At 45.0% G+C, this 26,069-nt stretch overlaps 1 protein-coding gene and 1 long non-coding RNA gene across 3 annotated transcripts; one reads left to right on the top strand and one right to left on the bottom strand.

The window, feature by feature from the left end:
- Positions 1-9,129: 9,129 nt before the first annotated feature.
- Positions 9,130-17,415, bottom strand: LOC133242015 (uncharacterized). The gene is made up of 3 exons (XR_009734752.1): positions 17,349-17,415; positions 15,956-17,318; positions 9,130-9,791 (listed from the first exon to the last, which is right to left on the bottom strand). It is a non-coding gene; the product is annotated as an uncharacterized LOC133242015 (long non-coding RNA).
- Positions 16,582-25,391, top strand: LOC133242014 (holocytochrome c-type synthase). Of its 2 annotated transcripts, XM_061407893.1 has the most exons (8): positions 16,582-16,666; positions 17,243-17,318; positions 17,349-17,425; positions 19,784-19,935; positions 20,709-20,857; positions 21,621-21,740; positions 24,115-24,201; positions 25,113-25,391. In XM_061407893.1, the coding sequence occupies exons 2-8, from the start codon at positions 17,275-17,277 to the stop codon at positions 25,309-25,311; spliced, it is 828 nt and encodes a 275-aa protein (XP_061263877.1). In that variant the 5' UTR covers positions 16,582-16,666; positions 17,243-17,274; the 3' UTR covers positions 25,312-25,391. The 2 variants fall into 2 exon arrangements, with proteins under 2 accessions (XP_061263877.1, XP_061263876.1); XM_061407892.1 differs by having other exon boundaries at positions 17,243-17,425.
- Positions 25,392-26,069: the final 678 nt, after the last annotated feature.

Below are 26,069 nucleotides of genomic sequence, written 5' to 3'. Positions count from 1 at the left end.
TTCCAGTTCTCCTAAATATAGAAACTTAACATAATCCCAGTAAATTACCATCCCGATTTTCAACAACAAACAACCTTGACCAGCCAACTCCAAATTTCATTCAAAAATATAAACAAGCAAAGTATCAAGAAAAATTCTGAAAAAGAGTAATGAGAGGAGAATGATGCCAGATGGTCCCAATACTTAAACTAATATAGTATTGGTGTGTTTGTGGACATAATGGTTCAGAGTACAAAGTCCAAAATAGATCCACATACACATGGGAATTTAGTGTCTTAATAATGAGCATGCATGCGTGCTCTGTTGCTCAGTCGTGTCCAACTCTTTGCAACCCTATGGACTATAGCCGGCCAAATTCCTCTGTCCATGGGATATTCCCAGGCAAGAATACTGAAGCAGGTTGCCATTTTCTCCTCCTGCAGTTCTTCCCGACCCAGGGATCAATGATGTCTCAAATCGCTGTGTGTAGGGGGATATAGGGGGATGGTTTATTGAAAAACTAGCCCTGAGACAATTGAGTAAATGAAAAAGATAGAGGGGAGATTAGAGCTGTACTTCATTCCTTACACCAGAATAAATTTCAAACGTATTAAGGGTTTAAAAGTAAACAGGTGAAATTTTTTTAACTTGAAAAAACAGAAGAATTCATTTAGGACTTAAAGTACTTCCAACCATGCCCCACACCTAGAAATCATAAAAGAAAAGGCTGTGAAATTAAGGTACACAAAAATTACTCAAAGCAAAATTCACCACAAACAAAAACAAAAGAAAAATGACCAACTGAGAAAATATGTCTAGTTCATCATTGTGAACTGAATTGTGTATTTCCCCTCCAAATTCACGTGTCAAAGCTCTAACCCAAATATGACTATATTTGGTGTTTGCGTCTTCCGGGAGGTAATCAAAGTCAATTAGGTCATAAGGGCACAGCCCTAATCTGAAAGGACTGGTGTCCTCAAAGGAAGAGACACCAGAGAGCTCGCTCTCTGCACATGCATGGAGAAGAGGCCAAGATAGCAGCTGTCTCCAAGCCAGCAAACCAGAGACCAACCCTGATAGCACCTTGATCTAAAGCTCTGACCTCAGGAACAAAACAAGTTTCTGTTGTTTAAGCCCTTCAGTCTGTATTATTCTGTTTGGCAACTCAAGCAGACTAATACACTCACACTTTAGAAAAAGAGCTAATTTCTTTACTATATAAATAATTTCTGCAAAATCAGTAACAAAAAGAGCAATACATTGTATTGATGAAGGTGTGGGGAAACACATGCATTCCAAGAGGGACAGGTCAACTGGTATAACCACCTATTGATGATAATTTGGAAATACCTATCAAAGATAAAAGCAACTTCCTCTTGACCCAGTCATTTTGATTCTAGGTGTTTATTCCATAGATGTGCTCACATGTGAGAAACAATGTGTAAATACAATATTACTCAATGCAGCACTGTTAGTAATGGGAAAGTATTAGAAGCAATCTAATTTGTTGTTCACCAGTAAGAGACCGGTTACGTAAAGTATATTAATCTATACAACGGAAGAGTGTACAACTGTTAAATAAAAACAAAAGGGAACACTTTACACATCAATATAATATGGAAAACCTCCAAGATATCTTAACTGAAGGAAAAAGAGAATAGGTGTAATATTGCATCTAACAGGTCTGATACATTGCAATAACCCCTAATTAGCCTTTAAAGATCAATTCATGGTGATGTTTGTACATTATAAATGTATTTAATGCCGCTAAATTGTACACTTACTTAAAAACACCCAAAATGGCTTTCAAAAAGGCAATTCAGAGGTCATCTCCTCCAGAGTAAAGGCAATAAAATGAAGTCACTCAGTCGTGTCCGACTCTTTGTGACCCCATGGACTGTAGCCTACCAGGGTCCTCCATCCATGGGATTTTCCAGGCAAGAGTACTGGAGTGGGTTGTCATTTCCTTCTCCAGAGGATCTTCCTGACCCAGGGATCGAACCCGGGTCTCCCGCATTGTAGGCAGATGCTTTACTGTCTGAGCCACCACGCTAAATACATTTTCTTTATACTCCCACAGTAAGCTTATAAAGTAACCACAATGAATGAAATCACCTGAGGATGTATCTGTCTCAGCACCTAGAGTACTGGTGAGGTGGCAGGGAATGTGTCCCACCCATCCCATGGCCTCCAAGACTGGCCCCATATCCAGCATGTGGTAGCAGCTCAGGAAATATTTCCTTTGCTGATTTCAGACTCAAGCCTACAACGTCAACTTCTGCTGAGTGTCCAGCCTGCTGGCCTGCCCTGCAAATTTAAGATTTGTCAGTCCTCACATTTCTAAGGATCTAGCTAGTTATACCTCTTATTGGTTCTGTTTCTTTGGAGAACCCTGATTTGGGGCAAAAGAGAACTCTTCAGATAACCTCATGCATTAGGCTTCCTACTAACATGGCTGCCTCTGCTTCTGATGTAACCTCAAGGAAAGTGCGGCTGAAGAGGAACCTTGAGCAAATTAGTAGAGAGGCTCCAGAGAAGAGGAGCAAGAGTATTATATTTTAGCATTTATGTTGACAATTTATTGCCTAACAGGCTCTTTTGTCCATGGGATTTCCCAGGCAAGAATACTAGAGTAGATTGCCATTTCCTACTCCAGGGGAACAAAAGCCACATGGGAAGCCCCTTATAATTTATAGTATATTTCTTTGGCTATAAAGCCTTAAATTGCCATCGCTGGAGAGAAAAGAGAGAGAGACAGACAGAGAGAGAGAAAGAGAAAAAGGAGAAAAAATCCAAATCTTTGCTATATTCTGATTATATCTTTCAAATATGTGTACCAATAACTCTGCACTTAGAGCCAGCATATCTTTGGTTTTTATTGTATAAGGAGACCATGCAATAAAATAATATCACAAACATCTGTATCTAGGATTCAAGAGATAAAACATGAATTTTAATATCCCCTGAAGCATATTTCTTGGAAAACTGTGTCTGATGTGGTGGTGGTAGAAGACTGGTTTGTCAACTTGTCTTCTCTGGCTTTAATTCCTTATCCCCACTTTCCAGTGAATCCAAACCACTTGAGAGAGCCTTCCCAGTCCTTCTCCTATAGCCGCTTATAACTTACCTTCTTGACTTTCCTTCCATTTTTACTTTTCTTCTCTCCAATTTATTAATTCATAATGCTTACAATAACAAATAAAACTGATGAAGAGGCAGGAATATGCCTAGGCGGTTGAGCCAAGCATGCCCTTCTGAGTAGGGAAGCTCAGCTAGTCTGAAGGCTCTTTAGTAAATATGGAATGATAGCAAAGAAAAAAGCCTTGAAGACTACCACCATTCACATTTGTGGTTTTACCAGCCAACCACACCAGATGACTTACAGTTCTTTATTTGCAACCAGCACTTACTTTCCTGAGTTTCAGTTCTACACTCCGAATTGCTTTTTGGATTTCACTGCTCATAGCCATTGTCATCACAATGGCAGCATGTCCAACACTGAACTCATCTTGCCCTGAAACCTACATATTTCTCAAAATCAGCAGCCATTTCTGATACTCCCTCTCATCTTAGCTTCTTACGCTTAGCTTTCTCTTTACACAGTAAATTGGTTATTTCAGACATAGCCTACCATATTGTTGTTCCCCTTCAAAAGAAAAATTATGTTAGATGGTGCTTGGCTATAGTTTATACTTTAGAAATGGACAGCAAATCCAACACCTGCAGGAAATTTCATTAACAGAACCCTATTATTGCTCCTGGAATGTGAAGTCAAGTGGGCCTTAGGAAGCATCACTATGAACAAAGCTAGTGGAGGTGATGGCATTCCAGTTGAGCTATTTCAAATTCTAAATGGTGATGCTGTGAAAGTGCTGCACTCAATATGCCAGCACATTTGGAAAAATCAACAGTGGCCACAGGACTGGAAAATGTCAGTTTTCATTCCAATCAAAAAGAAAGGCAATGCCAAAGAATGCTCAAACTACTGCACAATTGCCCTCATCTTACACACTAGCAAAGTAATGCTCAAAATCCTCCAAGCCAGGCGTCAACAGTACATGAACCATGAACTTCCAGGTGTTCGAGTTGGATTTAGAAAAGGCACAGGAACCGGAGATCAAATTGCCAACATCCGCTGGATCATTGAAAAAGCAAGAGAGTTCCAGAAAAACATCTATTTCTGCTTTATTGACTATGCCAAAGCTTTTGACTGTGTGGATCACAACAAACTGTGGAAAATTCTGAAAGAGATGGGAATACCAGACCACCTGACCTGCCTCTTGAGAAACCTATATGCAGGTCAGGAAGCAACAGTTAGAACTAGACATGGAACAACAGACTGGTTCCAAATGGGGAAAGGAGTACATCAAGGCTGTATATTGTCACCCTGTTTATTTAACTTATCTGCAGAGTACATCATGAGAAATGCTGGACTGGAGGAAGCACAAGCTGGAATCAAGATTTCCAGGAGAAATATCAATAACCTCAGATATGCAGATGACACCACCCTTATGGCAGAAAGCGAAGAAGAACTAAAGAGCCTCTTGATGAAGGTGAAAGAGGAGAGTGAAAAAGTTGGCTTAAAACTCAACATTCAGAAAACTAAGATCATGGCATCTGGTCCCATCACTTCATAGCAAATAGATGAAGAAACAATGGAACCAGTGAGAGACTTTTTATTTTGGGGGCTTCAAAATCACTGCAGATAGTGACTGCAGCCATGAAATTAAAAGACGCCTGTTCCTTGGAAGAAAAGTTATGCGCAACCTAGATAGTACATTAAAAAGCAGAGACATTACTTTGCCAACAAAGGCCTGTCTAGTCAAAGCTTTGGTTTTTCCAGTAGTCATGTATGGATGTGAGAGTTGTACTATAAAGAAAGCTGAGTGCCAAAGAATTGATGCTTTTGAACTGTGGTGTTGGAGAAGTCTCTTGAGAGTCCCTTGGACTACAAAGAGATCTAACCAGTCCATCCTAAAGGAAATCGGTCCTGAATATTCATTGGAAGGACTGATACTGAAGATGAAGCTCCAGTACTTTAGCCACCTGATGCGAAGAACTGACTGATTGGAAGAGACCCTGATGCTGGGAAAGTTGAAGGCAGGAGAGAAGGGGATGACAGAGGATGAGATGGTTGGATGGCATCACTGACTCAATGGACGTGAGTTTGAGTAAGCTCCGGGAGTTGATGATGGACAGGGAGGCCTGGTGTACTGTAGTCCATGGGGTCACAAAGAGTTGGACATGACTGAGCAACTGAACTGAATTGAACTGATTATTGCTCCATTTTTCTTTGTGGTAATTATTATCTAGTGGTAAAGAAACCACCTGTTAATGCCGGAGACACACAAAATGCAGATTTGATTCTGAGATTAGGAAGATCACCTGGAGTAGGAAGTGGCAACCCACTTCAGTATACTTGCTTGGAAAATCCCATAGACAGAGGAGCCTAAAGGGCTACAGTCCATGGGGTCACAAAGAGTTGGACATGACTGAGCGACTGAGCACACACATACACGCAATTATTAGTAAACTAGATCCATACCAATTATTTCCACAGGGAAGGAAGGATGAAATCTCCCACTCCTCCAAGCAAGACTATCCTGATGTTTCCTGCCTAGAAGGGTGGTAAGTCACATTGCTCTGCAAAGCTCGTCTCCAGAGCGATGTGCATTTCACCCATCACGACCAGTGCTGCTCCCATCACTTCCAGTCCGCCATGTTAAATCTGATCACCAGTAATGGCCCACTTGTGATGTGACAGCAACTGGCTTAATAATTTCATCACAGTAACATAATCATAATAACAAGTTTGCCACTAATCGCTAGCTTTTCCCACCATTTCAGCTTCAGAATAATTGGGCGAAAATAGATAACCAACAAGGATATACTGTATAGCACTGGGAACTATACTCAATACCTTATAATACCCTATAATGAAAAGGATTCTGGAAAACTATATATATATATATATATATATATATATATCTGAATCACTTTACTGTACACCTGAAACTAACACAACATCGTAAATCTACTGTACTTCATTTTTAATCAAAAAGTTAAATGTAAAACATTTTTAATTAAAAAAAGAATAACTGGGGTAGAAAGAAGAGGAATTCAGTTAAATTGTCCCAATGCAGTTACAGTACTGAGTGTACACGCACACACACATACATGCACAAGTACATGTATATCTATATTGTATACTGCCCAAGTTGAGGAGATAGGAGCCCCTGCTCTAGCTGCCAGGTATCAAGGACAGCACGTTTCCGGCCTTTGGTTTGCCAAGAACAAAGTTTCTTAACCTTGGCACTATTGCCACGGGTCTGGATAATTCCTTGCTGTGAGAGCTGTCCTGGACATTTTAGGATGTTTAGCAGCATCCTTGGCTTAGATCCACTAGATGCCAATGGCAGTCTGATAGTTTACAGTAAACGGTGTTGGATTTGTGATCTCCAAGAAGATTTAACTTCAGGACCAGGGACCAGGCTTGATCACTCAGGAGCTTTTGTGTAGCAGAGTTTTATTAAAGTAAGAAAAGGGACAGAGAACGCTTCTGACATAGACATCAGAAGGGGGCTGAAGAATGCCCCCCTTGCTGGTGTTAGCAAGGGAGTTGCATATTTTTTTAACTGGTTATTGCAATTAATCAAAAGAATGTCTCAAGGTTGTAAAAATTTTACCAGGCCCACTCCCACAATTTACATTTTAGGATAACAGGATTAGAATTTAACAATAGAAAGATCCTACCAGACCCACTCCCATGATATACATTCTAAAATATCAGGATTAGCCAGAAGGTTTTCAGGAAGGAGAAACTGTCCTCAAGCAGGATACATTATTGTTATATAATCCCTAGTACAGAGTTTAAACTGAGTTGTTTATTATGTAATCATCAGTTTGAGGCTTAAAGAAAAAAAATGTTTTATGTGACTAAAACTAAGGAATGTAGAGGGGAAAAAAAAAAGTTTGTCCTTTCCTCCTCCTTGAGAACTCCAGACCCCTATCTGCTCCTCGAGAACCCCAGACCTCTCTCCTTGGGGACCCCCAGACTTCTTATCAATGTGCCTAGGAATTGACTCTCTCAAATCTCTACCTCTAGTGTGACAACCAAAAACGGTTCCAGACATTTCCAACTGGATAGGATGAGGGCAATAAAACCCCATCTCCACTGGAGAAGCACTGCTGTAAATGGAAGCAAGGCCCTGCCTCCTATCAAACCTCATACATGATGGAGTCCCAAACACAGTAAAAGGCTGGGCATCTCCCCATCAGCATTCATCAGAGGACAACCTTCAGGTTTTTGAACTGGTCCCATGGCAGGCCTGTCAATGCCCTCCCAGGTAGGTATCAAGGAGAGTTCAGTCTTAAATAAGTTCTGCTATAAATGACAGAAACTTTTTCAAACAGTGATGCCCTGTGTACATATGGACACATGGAAGTAGAATTCAGATAAGTAGGGAGTGACCCACGGTAAAAGGTGGTTATCTATAATCAGTGAATTAATTAACTTTTAAGAGGTTTATGTTAAGAGACCCTGGTCTCATAAAAACTAAACACACACACACACACACACACACACACGGCCTGGAACTTATTAGCGATAATATAGTCTCTGAAGTTATTACAATAGTATTAAAATATTAAGCAGAATCATAACCTCCAGTAATTGAATTTTACTGGCAACAAATTCTTTTGATGAAAACGGGCACTGATCTCAGAGAGTGTGAGGCAGCCCTGGCCCCTGGGACAGACATGATGTGGACATGGTCCCTCTGAGCACAGATGTGGCGAGTCCCGGTGAATCCGGGCAGACCCGTGCAGCCCTGAGCTACAAGGATGCTCACCAGCTCTGTCTTAGCAACTTGCCCTCGTGTATTCAGGCCCCAGCAAAGACCGTGAAGGTCATGGGCAGCGCTGCCAAGGGAAGGTCCCTGGACCTTACTGCAGAGCGGTGAAGAGTGAAGTTGAGAAAAGCAAACTTCTCCCTGTTGTCAGGTGAGTAGTTCTTCGTAAAACCCTCCTCCAGCTTCACATCTCACTTAGAAGAAAATACACCCCCCGCCCAGAGAGCTCCAGCAGCTTCGTCCTCTCCTAGTTCCGCCCTCACTCACCCCGGGCCGCCCCCTGGCCTTCTGCTGTTCACTCCAATCACAGGATGCTCTCCTTTACTGTTACCGTTGTCTGCACTGCTTTTTGTCCTGATCTTTATATGCTGGGTCCTTCTCATCATTCAGGTCTCCGGTAAAATAGCCCTCCCCGCCCCAACCACTTAGAGAGGGGTCTTCCTGATGTCCATAGCTGAGGCTGTATTCAGGATCTCAATCTGTCCTGTGCATGCTGATCTCCTGGGGAGCCTGCTACAATGCAGACTTGGACTCAGTGGTGGGGGGATGCTATTGAAGCTGTGATTCTACATTTCTAACAAGCTCCCAGGAGATGCAAATCTCTGCTTCATGGACCACAACACTTTGAGTAGCAGCGTCACCCTTCAATTCCCGTCACACTGTGTGCTGTGCTAAACCACTTTAGTCATGTCCGACTCTTTGTGACCCCATGGACTGTAGCCTGCCAGGCTCCACTGTCCATGGGATTCTCCAGGCAAGAATACTGGAGTGGGTTGCCATGCCTTCCTCCAGGGGATCTTTCTGACCCAGGGATCAAACCTGCATCTCTTATGTCTCCTGTATTGGCAGGCGGATTCTTTACCACTAGCGCCACCTGTTTCATTTTCTTCATGGTATCTCTCAGCTTTGAAATCATCTGTTCATGTACTGGATCATTCATTGGCTGGTTGATCTATTTGTTTACTTAGAAGGTAAATTCCGTACGAGTCAGGACTTTGTCCACTGTGTTCACCTTTGTATTCTCAGCACTTAACACAAGACCTGGCATATCACAGATGTGCGTACATCACAAAGCATCACAGATGCTCTATACATACTGTTGAATGAGTGATGTTGTTCAAGATTTATTTTCTCTTTCACCCTGCCTGCTTACTGGCTGCTTCAGTGACTGCTCATTTACATACCAGGATCTAGGCTGTAAGTAATAGGACAGTGCTAGCCATTCAAATGCCAGGCAGGAATTGCTAGTTCCAGGTCCAAGCTGAGATATGAAGTTTGTACTAGAATTTAAATCTGCTGTCACTAAGCACAATTTTAGTGGAGATGATATATTTTTCATAGCAAGAGGTTCCTGATGAAGGAAGCCATGCCTTACTTTTCCTCTAGTCCAAGCTCATCTCAGGACAGACTGATAACAGTGTGTAAACTAGACCCATTGGGGTGACACATTTTGAGTAGCACTAATATAACGTATTACTTTGCTAAAAAAGATAAAAAATATTTTTAAAAAACTGGGGGATTTTTTGATAATATTTTTAAAATGCTAATACACAAAATACTTGACATGCTAGGTATTCACTCTGACGATCACTCTAGAAATGACTAGAAAAATTTTAAGTAGTTTCTATTTTTAAAAATCAGAAAAAAAATCAAAGTTATTTCTACACAAAGAAAATATCCCTCTTTATAGTAGGCCATAAATGTTATACAGTATCTACATTGTTATAATAGACATTTCAATATTCAAATTTTAACACTTACCGAAAAGGTCCTGTTAGCAGATCAAGAATCCCCCCACATCTCTTTCTATGTCAAGAGGGCCCAATAATTAGATCCTTTTGCTACCAAACTCTGGTTATAGCAGTACCGAGGCAGCACAGCCTCCGCGGTCCGCTCCTCCTAATCCTCAGCCGCCGCCACAGACCCAGCGCCATGGAAACCGGAACTTCCTCCATGGCGGGCCTAAATATAAGGGATAGAAACCTTAAAATATATTTTCTGATTTCTTTTTTAAAAATCAATTTGTTTATTTTAATTGGAGGCTAATTACAATATTGTGGTGGTTTTTGCCATACATCGACATGAATCAGCCACAGGTGCACCGCAGGTGAAAGTGAAAAGTGAAGTCACTCAGTCGTGTCCGACTCTTTGTGACCCCGTGGACTGCAGCCCGCCAGGCTCCTCTGTCCATGGGATTTTCCAGGCAAGAGTACTGGAATGGGGTGCCATTTCCTTCTCCAGGGGATCTTCCCGACCCAGGGATCAAACCCAGGTCTCCCACATTGCAGGTAGACGCTTTACCCTCTGAGCCACCAGGGAATCCCAGTGGTAGGTAGGTAAAATAGGTAGGTAACCATAGGTAGGTAAAATAAATATCCTTTAAAATACATAATTACAAAATATTTTTGTCATGTACTGCAATAAAGTATTGTATGAGAGAAGAAATTGACCCCCCTGTCCTTCCCTCCTAGCTATGACCTCCCAGGTCACCTGCAATCCATCATAACCATGAATTTTCCCACTGTTACCCTGATGGAGTCTTCCCACCACTTCCACCACACCCTTGCATGTTTCCATGCCCATTCCCCACCCCCACATGACCATGACCCTCCTTGCTGCCTGGCTTTACGTGCCTCATCTGGGTCACAGTCCTCCTGACACACCCCTGTTTCCTGCTTGGCCACACCTACATCCCATGCAAAGGTAGCTGTGCTCTCCTGCTGAGACCCTAGCTTCTGCATCAAGTCCTCATTGCTGGCCCATGCTTGCTTCCCACACTCTGGCCACGCCATTCGTGAATAGGCTAAACTTTCTGTGTTCCCTCTTCCCAAAAGCCTGACCCTGGGAAACTCTGGAGATGGGCCTCAGGTCTTCCAAGAAATTATGAAAGGGATCTAAAATTTTGACAGAGAACAGAGAATGACAGGTGAGATTATAATTAATGGTAGAAAAGAAGAAAGAATTATGGACAGAAGGGGGAATTCCCTGAGATACAGAATTGGGAAAGACAATGAAGTTTTGTAAGAATGGAAAATTATGAGAGAAAGTGTTAAGTTGGGGAGAAGAAAAGAATTGGAAGGAAACCAGGAAATTATTAGAAAGAACAGAAAACTTTGGATGAGTAGAAGAATTGCAGGAGACAAAGGGAATTGTGGAAAAGCATGGAGAATTGTGAAAGAGATGGAGAATTGTAGGAAAATGCTGAACTCTGGAGAAGAACAGAGAATTGTGGTATAGATTGGGAGTTACAGGATATCAGGATGGCTGAGTGGTCTAAGGTGCCAGACTCAAGCTTAGCTTCCCCACTCTGGGGATTCTGGTCTTCCAGTATAGCCAGTGGCTTAGATGGTAAAGAATGCTCAAACTACCACACAATTGCACTCATCTCACACACTAGTAAAGTAATGCTCAAAATGCTCCAGGACAGGCTTTAGCAATACGTGAACCATGAACTTCCAGATGTTCAAGCTGGTTTTAGAAAAGGCAGAGGAACCAGAGATCAAATTGCCAACATCAGCTGGATCATTGAAAAAGCAAGAGAGTTCCAGAAAAACATCTATTTCTGCTTTATTGACTATGCCAAAGCCTTTGACTGTGTGGATCACAATAAACTGGAAAATTCTGAAAGAGATGGGAATACCAGACCACCTGATCTGCCTCTTGAGAAATCTGTATGCAGGTCAGAAAGCAACAGTTAGAACTGGACATGGAACAACAGACTGGTTCCAAATAGGAAAAGGAGTTCATCAAGGCTGTATATTGTCACCCTGTTTATTTAACTTATATGCAGAGTACATCATGAGAAACGCTGGACTGGAAGAAACACAAGCTGGAATCAAGATTTCCAGGAGAAATATCAATAACCTCAGATATGCAGATGACACCACCATTATGGCAGAAAGTGAAGAGGAACTCAAAAGCCTCTTGATGAAAGTGAAAGTGGAGAGTGAAAAAGTTGGCTTAAAGCTCAGCATTCAGAAAATGAAGATCATGGCATCCAATCCCATCACTTCATGGGAAATAGATGGGGAAACAGTGGAAACAGTGTCAGACTTTATTTTCTTGGGGCTCCAAAATCACTGCAGATGGTGACTGCAGCCATGAAATTAAAAGACGCTTACTCCTTGGAAGGAAAGTTATGACCAACCTAGATAGCATATTCAGAAGCAGAGACATTACTTTGCCAACAAAGGTCCATCTAGTCAAGGCTATGGATTTTCCTGTGGTCATGTATGGATGTGAGAGTTGGACTGTGAAGAAGGCTGAGCGCCGAAGAATTAATGCTTTTGAACTGTTTTGTTGGAGAAGACTCTTGAGAGTCCCTTGGACTGCAAGAAGACCCAACTAGTCCATTCTGAAGGAGATCAGCCCTGGGATTTCTTTGGAAGAATGATGCTAAAGCTGAAACTCCAGTACTTTGGCCACCTCATGCGAAGAGTTGACTCACTGGAAAAGACTCTGATGCTGGGAGGGATTGGGGGCAAGAGGAGAAGGGGACGACAGAGGATGAGATGGCTGGATGGCATCACTGACTCGATGGACATGAATCTGAGTGAACCCCAGGAATTGGTGATGGATAGGGAGGCCTGGCGTGCTGTAATTCATGGGGTCGCAGAGTCGGACACGACTGAGCGACTGATCTGATCTGATCTGATGCTGTCTCTGCATGTAACCCCCACCACCACCAAATCTGTCTGTAAAAGCTCTCAACTTTTATAGAGAGGGAATCAACCTTTGGACAGATGTCCCCCACCCTCCCCCTCAGTTGCCAGCATCTAAAATAAAGCAACCTTTCCTTTCCACCAATCTGGCCTGTTTATTGGCTTTTGAGCAGCAAGCAGCCAAAGCCACCATAAACTCCTTTCAGTAACAAGATCTCTAACATGAAGGCTATGAGTATTCAGAATGAATGGGCCCATCAAGTGCAAAGCCAGTGAAAGCAAACAGCATATCTTTTCAGACCACTATAAAGAAGAGAAGATCCTAAAAATATCAAAGAAAAAAAAAAAAAGAAATGACATCTGATTTCTCAATATCAACAATGGAAACTAGAAGATAATGAAGCAATTACTTAACAATTTGGAATGATATGTTTCTAAACCTAGAATTATATATCCAAGCTGCCAGTCAAGTGAGAGGGTAAAACACAGACATTTTAGATTTCCAAGACCTTAAAACTGATGTGCTCCCAAAACAATGCAAAGAAGAATACACAACATCCAAGAACCAGAGATCCAAATCAAGACAGGAAAAGGTTGACAGCAAGGTCCAGGAAGACAACAGGCAGAAATAATTTCCAAACAGTCTAGAACTGGGCAGTGGCAGAGGTCAGGTGTTTATCCAAGAGTGAGGACTCAAGGGGTTGGGGGAAAGAAAACATATACAGTAGCTACTTGGAGAAACAAATGGCAGTCCACTTCAGTATTCTTGCCTGGAAAATTCCATGGACAGAGAAGCCTGGCTGGCTACAGTCCATGGAGTGGCAATGAGTCAGACACGACTGAGCGTACATATAGAGTGAAAGTGAAGTCACTCAGTCTTTGCGACCCCATGGACTGTAGCCTACCAGGATCCTCCATCCATGGGATTTTCCAGGCAAGAGTACTGGAGTGGGTTGCCATTTCCTTCTCCAGGGGATCTTCACGACCCAGGGATCGAACTCCAGTCTCCTGCATTGTAGGCAGACGTTTTACCGTCTGAGCCACATACAGAGTAGTTGATATATTTGAATGCTGACAGGTAATCATTTAAAACTAGACAAAGGGGAAAAAGGAAAAACAAGGATTAAATTCTAATGGAAATTTTGTACAAGAAAAACTGTCATCAGCAGTCATTACAAATATTTTTATAGTCATAATAATGTAAATACTGAAGTCCTAAGGGAAATCAGTCCTGAATATTCATTGGAAGAACGGATGCTGAAGCTGAAGCGCCAATATTTTGGTCACCTGATGCAAAGAGCTGACTCATAGGAAAAGACCCTGATGCTGGAAAGATTGAAGGCAGGAGAAGGGTATGATAGAGGAGTAGATGGTTGGATGGCATCACTGACTCAATGGACATGAGTTTGAGCAAGCTCTGGGAGTTGGTGATGGACAGGGAAGCCTGGCATGCTGCAGTCCATGGGGGCAGAGAGTCAGACACGACTGAGCAACTGAACTGAACTGAATGTAAGTACTAAACAAGATTTATCCAAAATGATTTATAACTATTGGTAGAGTGGAGGGATACATGTGTATGTGTGTGCATGTTTGTGTTAGCATGTTAGTGGAGGGACAAAGAAAAAGAAACAATTCAGAGTGGAAACTGAGGCCAAAGGTGTCCTGCCACAGTCTTCTCACCCACCTACTGCTTTTCCTGTAACTCCCAGCATTAGTATTAGTAGCTCCTTCTCTATAGAGCATTCTTCTACTTACTCCTTCCTTTCTATCCACTTGCTGCACATCAACCTCACAATAGTCACTTCTTCCAAAAGTCCAGGAACAATCTGCACATCCATATACTGAGATTCAAATATGGTTATTTGTCTGCATGCCTGTCTCTTCAATTACCAAAGGTTCTTGCCCTCTTTGTGAAACATGCCCCTTTGGAATCTGGTGAAATGTGTTATCTTCTCAAAATAGTATTTTTACGTGCATAAAACAAATTACAAAAGAAGCCAATTACAGTTGCTCCTCAGTATCCATGGGGGCATGGTTCCAGAACCCACCACAGATCCCCAAATGCAAAGAAGCTCAAGTCCCATAGTCAGCCTTCCATATCCATGATTCAACCACTCCCAGATTCTAGTATTTATTGGAAAGAAAAAACCCACATGTAAATAGACACCTGCAGTTCAAGCCCATGTTATTCAAAGGTCGATTGTATATTGAAATATAGTTATTAGTTATCAACCTATTATATTGAAATATAGTTATTAACATGTTAAAAAAAAAAAAGATTGTGTAGGTTAAAGGCTAGGTTGCCCAGGAAATACACACCAAAGTAATATAGTTTTTTAAAATGCTGTCTTGATCCAGTTTTGAGGCAGTGGCTAGAGGCTGGTCAGTTCCCTGACTTCAGCATCTAAGCCCACAGCCCCCAGTCACCTCCCTTACTGGGCTTTCATATTCTGGGCCACTATCTACCTGCCCTCATCACTCCTGGGCCAGGTACCAAACAACTGGGGATAGCTCCTATGCTCCAGAGCCTGCTGAAATTATTTAAATTTCAGCCTGCTTGCCCTGCCTTGCTGGCTCCTCTGTCCCTGTGATTTCCCAGGCAAGAATACTGGAGCTGATTGCTGTTTCGTCCTCCAGGGGATCTTCCCCACCCAGAAATTGAAACTGTATCTCTTGCATTTCTTGCACTGGCAGGTGGATTCTTTCTCACTGTGCCACCCGGGAAGCCCTCTTTCCTACAGAAACCATAATAAAGGCTCATACCCACAGTTCCCCTCTCCATCCCTGCCTAGTGGTGTGCCCAGTGCCCCCATGTGTGGCGCCTCATGGTGTGATATGTACTCCGACTCTTGGGATCTGTGAGTATAATAAACAATCTTTTTAATGGTAGTCATTTTCTGTCATCAAATCTAAGCAAAATTACACTTATTAAAAGGCTGAGATTCCACAAAATTTGTGCATACAAATGTCCTCATGAACAACTTTGAGAGTGACGGAAAGACAAGGCAAAGGGAAAAATCGAACTGTAATGCAGTCAGAGTGGGAGCCTCAGCTCATCCTAGGAGCAGCTCTGAAGCTGCGATGGCCCTTCTCAGTTGTCCCCCTTGAGGCTAAGGGGCCTGGGCTTAGGTGCACTGCAGCCTATCCCCACAGAGGGAATATGATTTTTCCTGAAGCAGTTCTCTTAGGCACTGGGCAATTCCTGGAAAGAGACTTCACAGGTGCACTACGGTGATATAGAAAGATATATGCTTTTTATTTACATTTTAAATAACAAGATAAACTTACTTTAATTTTAAAGTAGTGATGAATAGTAGTATTTTGAGACAGAAATGACAATCATATGTAACATCATTTCTCTGTAATTGCTATCAGTGCCACATATATCTAACACTACCCGGATTTGTTGCCTGCCTTCCTGGTGGAAAAAAATACTTTCTGTTAGAGGCAAGCGAAAATACAGACCTTCAAATCCACACAGATGGTTGGATGGCATCACCGACTCAATGGACATGAGTTTGGGTAAACTCCGGGAGATGGTGATGGACAGGGAGGCCTGGCGTGCTGCAGTCCATGGGGTCGCAAAGAGTCGGACACGACTGAGCGATTAAACTGAACTGAACTGAACTGAACTCCACACACCCTGTTAAGAAGACCTGCGGAGCCGAGAACTTTTGTTCATTTCTGGATCTCCAGATTCGGCCACAGATCTGCATACCTACTGATGTTTCTTGAGTCATTACTATAATTAAAACTGACGGGATACAATTTAAAAGGTATAAATTTTAAAACTCTTCCTATGCAACGCCTCCGCAGCTTAAAGCGCCTCGCCCTATGGCAAGTTTGTTCAAGCCGAAAAGTCTATGTCGGCTTCGCCAGGAGGGGCGGGGCCAGAGAGGGGCCTTGCCTTTATAGGCCGAGGAGGACAGGAGGGGCGGGGCCTACTCCATTGTGATGGACAGAAACCCTCCCCCTTCAGCCGGTGCGCCCGCCTCCCACGCGCCCGGAAGTCCTGCCTTCGGAAGAGGAAGTAGCGGCGTGAGCGAGAGCCGGTGGTGACCCGGGCAACAGCTGTGACCGAACTAGGGGAGGGGAAGGTGGTGGCGGCGGTTTGCTGCCACTCCGCGCCGGAGTTGGCGGTTAGAGGCGGGACCGGCAGCCGGGTACAGGAGTCAGGTGCGGAGGGGCAGGCTGGCTGAAGCAGAGGCCGGGGGCGGTGTCTGGGATCCCGGGACTCGAGGGTGCCACGCGCGGGGACCGTGCGAGGAAGACTGCGGCCGCGCTGTGCCCTCCGCTGACCTTTCCTTCCTTCCTCTCTTTTCTGCGCCGTACTCTTCCCAGACCCCCAGCTCCTCGCCTATCCCTCGTGCCGCGTGTCTAGTATGGACTCGGTGGGCTTCCTCTCTCATCGGATCACCACCTCGGGACCCTCTTCCCTTCATCCCCGGGCCTACAGCCCCCTCGCTATGACATGGTTTCTCAGGGACCGCCTCACTTCACCCCCCAAGTCCGCACACCCTTAGAAACGTCCCCTCAAAGGTGTAGATTTCACACTAGTATGTCCCAAAGGGGCTGATCTGTTAAAGCTGTCCCTCATCAAAGTGGAGGGTGAAGTGGAGCCCCTGCCCAGTACATTTCTATAAAGGTGACAAGGAGGAAAAACAAGGGTTGGCCACATTAAGACTACTAAGGGAATAGTGGGAATCCAGGCATCAAGCATTCATCTCTCTGGTTTGGCCCGTGTGAATTTAGAATTGCTTGGATTCAACACTGGGAGTCCCACCATGGGCTTGTCTGCATCTGCCCCTGCTGCTTCTACGGTTCAGACCTCTACCCCTGCTGCTTCTACGGTTCAGACCTCTACCCCTGCTGCTTCAGATCATCAGACAGCAGCCCCAACGTCTGGATGCCCAATGCACGAAGGGAAAGTGAAAGGTAATGGACCATTTATCTAGAAGATAAAAAGAATTCTCCAAAAGAGCTCTGAGGAGGTGGTATAGCATGCTGGTGAGGCTCCTAAGGCCTGGGAGTGGGGTGACCTGGGTTTGGTCCTTTTGTTGTTACTTTCAAGGTATGTGACTGTAGACAAGTTACTTCTCTAAGTCTCAACCCATCATCACCTGTAAGCTGAGGATATAGAATTGCCCAGGGTTGTGGTCATGACTGAGATCGTGGGTAAGCGAGGAGGGATTGCTCCATACATCAGCCCCCACTCCAACAATTTGCTGTGGTCTACTTTAGCGGGTTTTTAAGCTGGGAAGGCAAGCCCCCCTCAGCCCAGAGGACACTTGGCAATGCCTGGAGGCCTTTCTGCACGTCGTAACTCAGAGGGGAAGGTGTGTCTAATGAGAAGACAGGAGTGCTGCTAAATATCCTACAATGTACAGTGCAGACCCTGCAACAGTCACCTGGCCCCAGATGTCGAGAGTGCCCAGGCTGAGAAACTTTGGTCTAGATCATGCTGTCTTTCTTTATCCAGACAGCTTTACTCCTCCCTCTGTTGGATTACTCTCTGTGTAAAAAATAAGTCATTGCCTGATGGACTTGCTGTTCATTTTTTTAGGTGCAAAGGTGAGACTTGAAATGCTTTCCTTTTTCATTGGTCCACTTGCCGCTTTAGATTGTCTTTGTAAAAGTATGCTCTGAATCCACCAGATGTGTGACGACTTGTTTCCAGACATGAGGGTAGGGAGCAGTGTTAGCGTGCTTATCTAGTGCTGACGCTTCCTGTGTTACGGCTGTTCATTCCTTCGGTCAGCCCACAAGAATTTGCTCCCTGTCCACCCTGTGCCAAGCACTGAGTGGTTCTGTGTGTTTTGTTTTTCCACTGAGAGAACAGCAGTGTCTAAAACAGAAAAAAATCCTTTGCCTAGTGGAGTTTACATTCTCATCCTCAAAATCCTGCGTGGTACGTCCCCTACCCCGACCCCCTTGTTTCGTAATTAAGGAAACTTACAAGTCACACAGCTAGTGAGTGGCAAAACCAGCGAAAATTCTGGGGCCTTGAATAAGGACCAGTCCAGTGCTCTTCTAGGGTTTCTCCTTACAGGCAAAATGGAGGCAGATGTGGACGAAGCAGGTGTGTGTCTGTTCTGAGCATCCCTAGAAAGTCACACAGTCCTGTCTAGGGTCTGATTTCATTTGCTGTGTTCCTAGGAGAGCTGTAAGTCAGATGAATTTGCTTTAGGAAAGAAGGTGGGTATATCTGTAGGAGATTGAAGGGGCTACTGGTTCTCTGGTATGAAAAACGTAAACAGGATTTTCTTTCCAACACCAGTTGGGACCAGTGTGCCAGAAGAGACTGGAGAGGAGAGGGGGGCAGAACAAGTCTCCCTCCACCCCTCAGTAGACAGCTCTACAGGGTCCTCGCAGAGGAAAGGAAGTAAACAGAAATTTGTCTTTTGCGTGTAGGGCGCCCAGAGTTCAGTGTCTCCTTGGTGTTCACTGCTGCTGCCCAAGATAAGGGTTCCTTTCCACCAGCTGTGTCTTCCTGGGCCATAGCTCTCCGCTTGCCTGCCTGCCTCCTGTGTCTACACCGCCTTCCCGGCCCGCACACTTGTTTCCAGCGGCACCTGGGATCCTTAGGCATTGACTACCCTGCCCGCTGCTGTTCTCAAAGTGGCATCTGGATCCCATGTGGACTGGGGGATGTTTTCTTTAGTGGGTGCCTTTGCTTGATGAACTCGCTGTCTCCTGACAGCGAATTGAGCCTCGGCCAAGTGGTCTTGTTTTAGTCCTGGAGCAGGGCACAAGCACAGCACATCCTGAATTTTCTCCATGAGCCTTTTGGATGGCTCCTCTGCTCATTTTTACCTCCTGTCCCCAGTCCCTGAGAGAAGACATCCGTAATGAAGGTCTGGCCTCCTGTGCCCTGGTGGAAGTTGGGTCTTGTCTGGAACTGGGGAATATAAAAGTCAGGGAGACCCATTCACGGGGGGCCCTGCCCCCAGAGGTACTTCTGTAACAGCTCATAGCAACTCCCTGCTCCGTTCCTAAACCCCTGCTGTGGGCAGTACCTACTCTGCCAATGCTGAGACTCTGGGGGTTTATTTTTCTTGGGGTGGGTAACACAATAGGAGAATGGGTACCCATTTCTCTTCCAAGGGGAAAGTTAATTTATGGAGCCTCTTCCTGGACTGTCGGATGTTAGCGCTTGGTAGCTGTGACCAGTAGAAGCCTGACTTTGTCTGTGCCGGTGATCCCTAGTCAGACATTCGACTTTTTGGGGCCCAGATTGAGAGCCAGATGTCCTGCCTTTGTGGTGACAGTGTTTTCACCCTTGATCTGTTTCAGGCTGTCCAGTGAGTGCCGAGCCGTCGGACTCAACCTGTGGGAGCAAAACGAACTCTGTGCCTGCGCACCAGGAGCGCGCCTACGAGTACGTGCAGTGTCCCATCACCGGCGCCAAGGCCGCAAATAAGGAGAACCTGGATCCTTCTAACCTGGTAACCCTCGACCAGCCCCTCTGCCCAGAAGTTTTTAATGTAGGGATGCTCTTACAGGCTCCCAAACTACAGGCTGCTGGGATTGATCCTTCTGCGCTTTTAAAATGGAGAAGTCTGATATTCCATCCGTAGTGAAAATCTAGACTGTGTCACTAAGTGTAGTTTCGGAGAGCGCCTAGGAAAGCCATGGACTATCCCCAAGCGCCAGAGCAGGCTGACCTGGAATCAGCCACACCAGAGGATGTTGCTTTGGGGGTAGAGTATTAGGTGGGCGGGAGATCTATTAGCAGCACGGCTGGAGTTCGGAAAGGTGTTGCTGGTTTGGGGAAACACCATAGGCACACGGCAAGGTTGGGGTGCCTCTTAAGGCACAGCTGGGTGCCAGCCTTGTGTGACCGCCAGTGACAGAATGCCATCGAGAAAGTGGTGGTATTCTGTTTTGTATACATATCAATACACACACATTTATCACCCCATCTTTTTCAGAAATTTGTAGTAGTGCCTGCCCATCATGGTTATTAGTTTTTACTTTCTAATCCTTGAGAAAGAGACCAAATGTTTGACTGTAGTATGTATTTACCATTTATGTGAAGTCAACAAGGAAAAGAGCTTCTGCGCTCTGACTCAGCCGAGAGGCCTGAAACTGATGTCGCTGGTTTGATGAGGAAACTGGGCTGTGTGTGTGATGCCTTGCTTTCCCGGAAGTAATTATGTTGCTTGTTTCTACTTTGTATTTCCAACCTTTTTTTTTTAAACCCACTTACTTTACGTAGATGCCACCTCCTAATCAGACACCAGCCCCCGACCAGCCGTTTCCACTATCTACTGTGAGAGAGGAATCGTCTATTCCGAGGGCAGATTCAGATAAAAAGTGGGTTTATCCTTCTGAACAGATGTTCTGGAATGCGATGTTAAGAAAAGGGTAAGTGAGCATATTCCTGAGGCTATAAATTTGCTTGTGAATCTAACCTTTTTAACATTTAATTTTTAGATGAATCTAATCTAAGAATTAAATGTTAGGGGTTTTATCCCCCAGGTGTACAGTAAATTTTTATACTAACCAACTGATTCTTCAGACTTAACCAGAATATAAGTGCAATGTATTAGGATTCTCCAGAGAAACAGAACTAATAAGATGTATATATCTTGATATACATATAGACAGATTTGTGGTAAGGAACTGACTCATGGTTACGAAGGTGGAGATGTCCCATAGTCGGCTCGGCAGGCTGGAGACCCAGGAGAGTCTATATTTCAGTTCAAGTCCAAAAGCAGGAAGAGAAACTGATGTCCCTGTTGGAAAGCAGGCAGGCAGAAAGAGTTCCCTCTTACTTGCAGAGGCTCTGCCTTTTTGTTCTGTTTCAGCTTTGAGAGCTGGGCCCGCTCTGCCCATTTAAATGTTAATCTCATCTAGAATAATGTTTGACCAAATATCTGGGTACCCCATGGCCCAAACAAGCTGACACATAAAACTAACCCATCACAGCCAGTAACTTTTTTTTAAGTACCACTGCTATATAAAATACTTAGAAAAAGGGAATTTGTGATACTAATTAAAAAAGTGTCACTTGAAAAATCGAGGGATCCTTGATATTTGGATAAATCGGATTTTTGGTGACACAGTGAAATGAATACATGGCATTCACAGTAATGTTTGTCAAGTTTTACCAAATGTTCTTTCCTAGGTGGAAATGGAAGGATGAGGATATTAGTCAGAAAGACATGTATAATATCATTAGGATTCACAACCAGAATAACGAGCAAGCTTGGAAGGAGATTTTGAAATGGGAAGCCCTTCACGCTGCGTAAGTATGTTCAAGATCTTAAAAAAACCATTCTTCCAGCATCTTAATTTCATAGCTGCTTTCTATGAAAGAAATACAGAAGGGTTTTAGTCCAACACTGTGCTATTCTATTAAAACATTTTAGGTAGCAGGCCTGTCTCAGTGACTTGCGTGACAGACTGCCCTACTCAGTCATGTAAAATGCCAACTATTTAAGTACGTTCGTGGGTTCAGTGAGTCCCAAGTGCAGAAAGGACGGAGCAGGGATGGCTGGTCTCTGCCTCCTGATGCGTGGGGTCTCAGCCACCGAGACTTAGTGGTCAGGGGTGACTGGACAGCCGTGGGCTGGAAGCCTTCGAAGGCCCCATTTACTCCCCTGGTAAGTGATACCATGCCAGCTCTCAGCTAGGACGCCTGCCCATGGCCTCTAAATGTGGCTGCTTTGGCTTCTTCACACCATGGTGACTAGGTTCCTAGAGCTAGAGTTACAGAAGGCTCCAGGGACACTGCATCTCCTGTGATGACTGAGTCTGGGAAGTCCCATAGTGTCACAAGCCTGCCCACATGCAAGGGGAGGGGCCGTTGACCCCAGATCTCAACAGGAGGAGCATCACAGTCCATTCCAGGCAGAGCACAGGGGCGAGAAACTCTAAAACGCTCTCTGCCCTAAGGGAGCTGGGAAAGATTTTGTTCACACAGCAGCATGTATTGAATCCCCATCAGGAGTAAACATCAAGAGGCATCTTTGCACATGATCATTTTTCTTGGGGAGATGGGGCTTCCCTGGTGGCTCAGATGGTAAAAAATCTGCCTGCAATGCAGAAGACCCAGGTTTGATCCCTGTGTCAGGAAGATCCCCTGGAGAACGGAATGGCAACTCACTCCAGTATTCTTGCCTGGAGAATCCCATGGTCAGAGGAGTCTAGTAGGTTGTGGTCCATGGGGTCGCAAAGTTGGACATGACTAAGAAACTACACACTTTTTCTCTGGGAGACTAGCTAAATGCATTTGTGAGTTAGTGGCGATGGGCCATCAGTCTGTTCAGAGCCGTGGTCCTCACACTTGAGCTGCCTCAGCATCACCTAGGGGTTTGTTGAAATACTGAGCGCTGGGCCCCGCTCCCAGGATTTCTGATTCAGTCGATCTGGGGTGAGCATTTCCGAAATGGTGCCTGCTTGAGGGCTCCACCTGGAGAAGGGTAGGGGGTGGGGCGTGTCTCCACGGAACCAGATGTCATCATGGTTGGTGGCTCATGTTTTTAATACATGGCAAAATGTGATTAACTTCTTGGACAAAATCCACTCGATGTGGAGACTTAGGCTGCAAGTGTGAACAAATGTGAAGTCGCTCAGTCGTGTCCGACTCTTTGCGACCCCATAGACTGTAGCCTACCAGGCTCCTCTGTCCATGGGATTTTCCAGGCAATAGTACTGGAGTGGATTGCCATTTCCTTCTCCAAGGGATCTTTCCAACCCAGGGATCGAACCCGGGTCTCCCGCATCATAGACAGACGCTTTACCGTCTGAGCCACCAGGGAAGTCCAGGCTGCAAGTGTGCTGTTGTTAAAGCTGAGAATGAAAGGAGCTTGGCTAGTCCTTAGCCGGGGGCCCATCACACGTGGGGTGCTTTGCTCTATCCCAGTTCATTAGAGAGACCTGTTTAGGCCAAATCCTGTCTTTATAGTGACAGCAGCTGCCAAGACAAGTAGCCTCTTGTATTTTCCACTCCCCCTGCAGGGGACAGTGCTGTGTGCCTTATGCCAGATGACCAGGAGACTCCCCCCCCACCCCACCCACATGGCCCCTGTGAGCTTGGGGGTGGGGGCTGGCAGGGCACCTAGAAAGTTCAAGCCCAGGGTCTGCCCAGAGAGTGAGTAGATTGTCTCAGCACGACCTTGTCCCCCACCTGTCAGCTTGTGTACAGTTATTTAAAGAGATGGCCCAACACTGATTACATTAGTTCCTAGGGAGAGCAGCAATTTTCTTTCTTCATGAAGGTTGCTCATTGGTTTCAAACGAGAGAGGAGTATAGCATTTTCTTACTTTCATCTGGAAAAAACCCCAACTGCTCTTCGTTCAAGAGAAGAGTTTATGCCTGATACCTGATCCTTTTTTTCCTGAGAGTACACCATGTGGATAGGCCCTGACCCCGGACTCCTGCCAAGAGCAGCACAGATACTCAGAGGGAAGGGGAGGGAGTGGCACGCACTTGATCCAGAAGTTAAAGCACAGCATTTTTTTTTTTAAAGCAAATAGGGATATTTCTGTGAGGTTTTTCAGTTACCTTTCTCTAATATGTAAAATATATACAGAAAAATGTGTGTCATGGAGAAACTGCAACATTCTGTTTTTCAAGAGAAAGAGAGTTATCTTATTTCTTCTTTGGGGATTTCTAGTGAGTGTCCTTGTGGTCCATCCCTGATCCGGTTTGGAGGCAAAGCAAAAGAGTATTCGCCACGGGCAAGAATTCGTTCCTGGATGGGGTGAGTGTCTGCAGAAACGTTCTGTTCCTCAGGTCACGGTCTGCTTGCTCTTGGCATTAAAACCAGGCAGTCAAAGAACTGCAGTGCCATCTTGCGAAACATGCTTCACTTTCAGCTGCAGACCTCCTGTGCTCCCTCAAGGTGGTGCTGGCGGGCAGCTCGGGGTTACTTCCTGTCTTCTTCTCATAGAGTTGACCGGAGTCATCTTCTCTGTGTTCTTGCAGTGCCCCCTCGCTCCTCCCACACTCCTGCTCTGTCCCCCTATGCACTCCATGCTCCCTATTGTCATCGGATTCACAGCTCCCACCTTCTTCCCTGGTGGCTCAGCTGGTAAAGAATCCACCTGCAATGCGGGAGGCCTGAGTTCGATCCCTGAGTTCAGAAGATCCCGTGGAGAACGGATAGGCTACCCACTCCAGTATTCCTGGGCTTCCCTGGTGGCTCAGCTGGTAAAGAATCCACCTGCAATGCGGCAGGCCTGAGTTTGATCCCTGGGTTGGGAAGATCCCCTGGAGAAGGGAAAGGCTACCCACTCCAGTATCTGGCCTGGAGAATTCCACGGACTGTATAGTCCATGGGGTCGCAAAGAGTCAGACACGACTGAGCGACTTTCACTTTCACCTGCATTTCTGCAGGTGCTGAGCTGACCTCCCCAGCCTGGCTGTGCTTCCTGCCATTGACCTTCTTCCCTTGTAGCAGACGAGCTGTCTGCTGATGGGGGAGCCTCCCGCTTTCCAGCCCTACCTTCCCACAGCACTGTGGACCATGCTCATCGGAGTCTCACCTCTCATCCGAGGTGGACCCTGAGAGCCAGCCTCCCCATGTGCTGCCCTGCTGGCTTTCTCACCGCCTAAACCCCAGCTCAGCATCCCACAGGCATGGTAACCCCCGCCAGCATGTTTGCATTCCAGGTACGAGCTGCCTTTCGACAGGCACGACTGGATCATCAACCGTTGCGGGACGGAAGTGAGATATGTCATTGACTACTACGACGGGGGTGAGGTCAACCAAGACTACCAGTTCACCATCCTGGACGTGCGGCCCGCGTTGGATTCGCTGTCGGCCGTATGGGACCGGATGAAGGTGGCCTGGTGGCGCTGGACTTCCTAAGCACCGCTTTGTCAGAGATGAGAAAATAGAAACGATTTTTTTTTCTGAGAAGTACATTAAACTATTTTCCCCAAACTGAATTGCGCTCCTGATGTAACAGGGATTCCAGGGGATCATCCTACCTTCCATGCCACTTAGCAAAGGGTACTCAGCATGTGCTCTTCTGAGTACCGTTTGTACCTTGCAGTTGACGGCACATCATTTTAAGTTGAGGCCCTCCCTGAGTTTCTCCTTTAACTGCAGTATTGTCTGTCTATTTGATCTAAAAAGTCTGAACTTCTGAAAAAGACCTTTGCTGAAAATATGAAGAGAGCTGCTCTTTTCCCTCCCTGTTTTAAATACTGATGTGTAGACCTGAAAGCCCACAGGATGCTCAACTTTGACCTGGTCCAATATTTTATTTAAAAGTGTTCTGTTAGGCTTTTTATACAAGTTACCAGCATTTCTCAAGTCCATCAAATACAGTAGTGACCCCTGAAGAAAATACAGCCACACCCCAGCAATGTACTCCACCAACCTGAGGTGTGTGTGTCTTGTTCTCCAGATTCTTGCTGTTGTGATTTTTTTTTCAGACTGGACCTCGATCCAGAATAATTTCAACTCCCCTATGATTTGATGGCGCACATGTGTTGGGAGTATGTCCTAACTTTTTAAGTATTTTCCTTTTAATTCCCATTGTTCTGACCTGTAACTGTGTTCCATGTAAGCAGGCTTCACTGTTCTGGCATTTGACAACTTAATCCCATTCTGGAGTTCAT

The sequence above is a fragment of the Bos javanicus genome, chromosome X, assembly GCF_032452875.1.
Source record: "Bos javanicus breed banteng chromosome X, ARS-OSU_banteng_1.0, whole genome shotgun sequence".
Lineage (NCBI taxonomy): Eukaryota > Metazoa > Chordata > Mammalia > Artiodactyla > Bovidae > Bos > Bos javanicus.
This window is presented reverse-complemented; position numbering and strand designations above follow the sequence as displayed.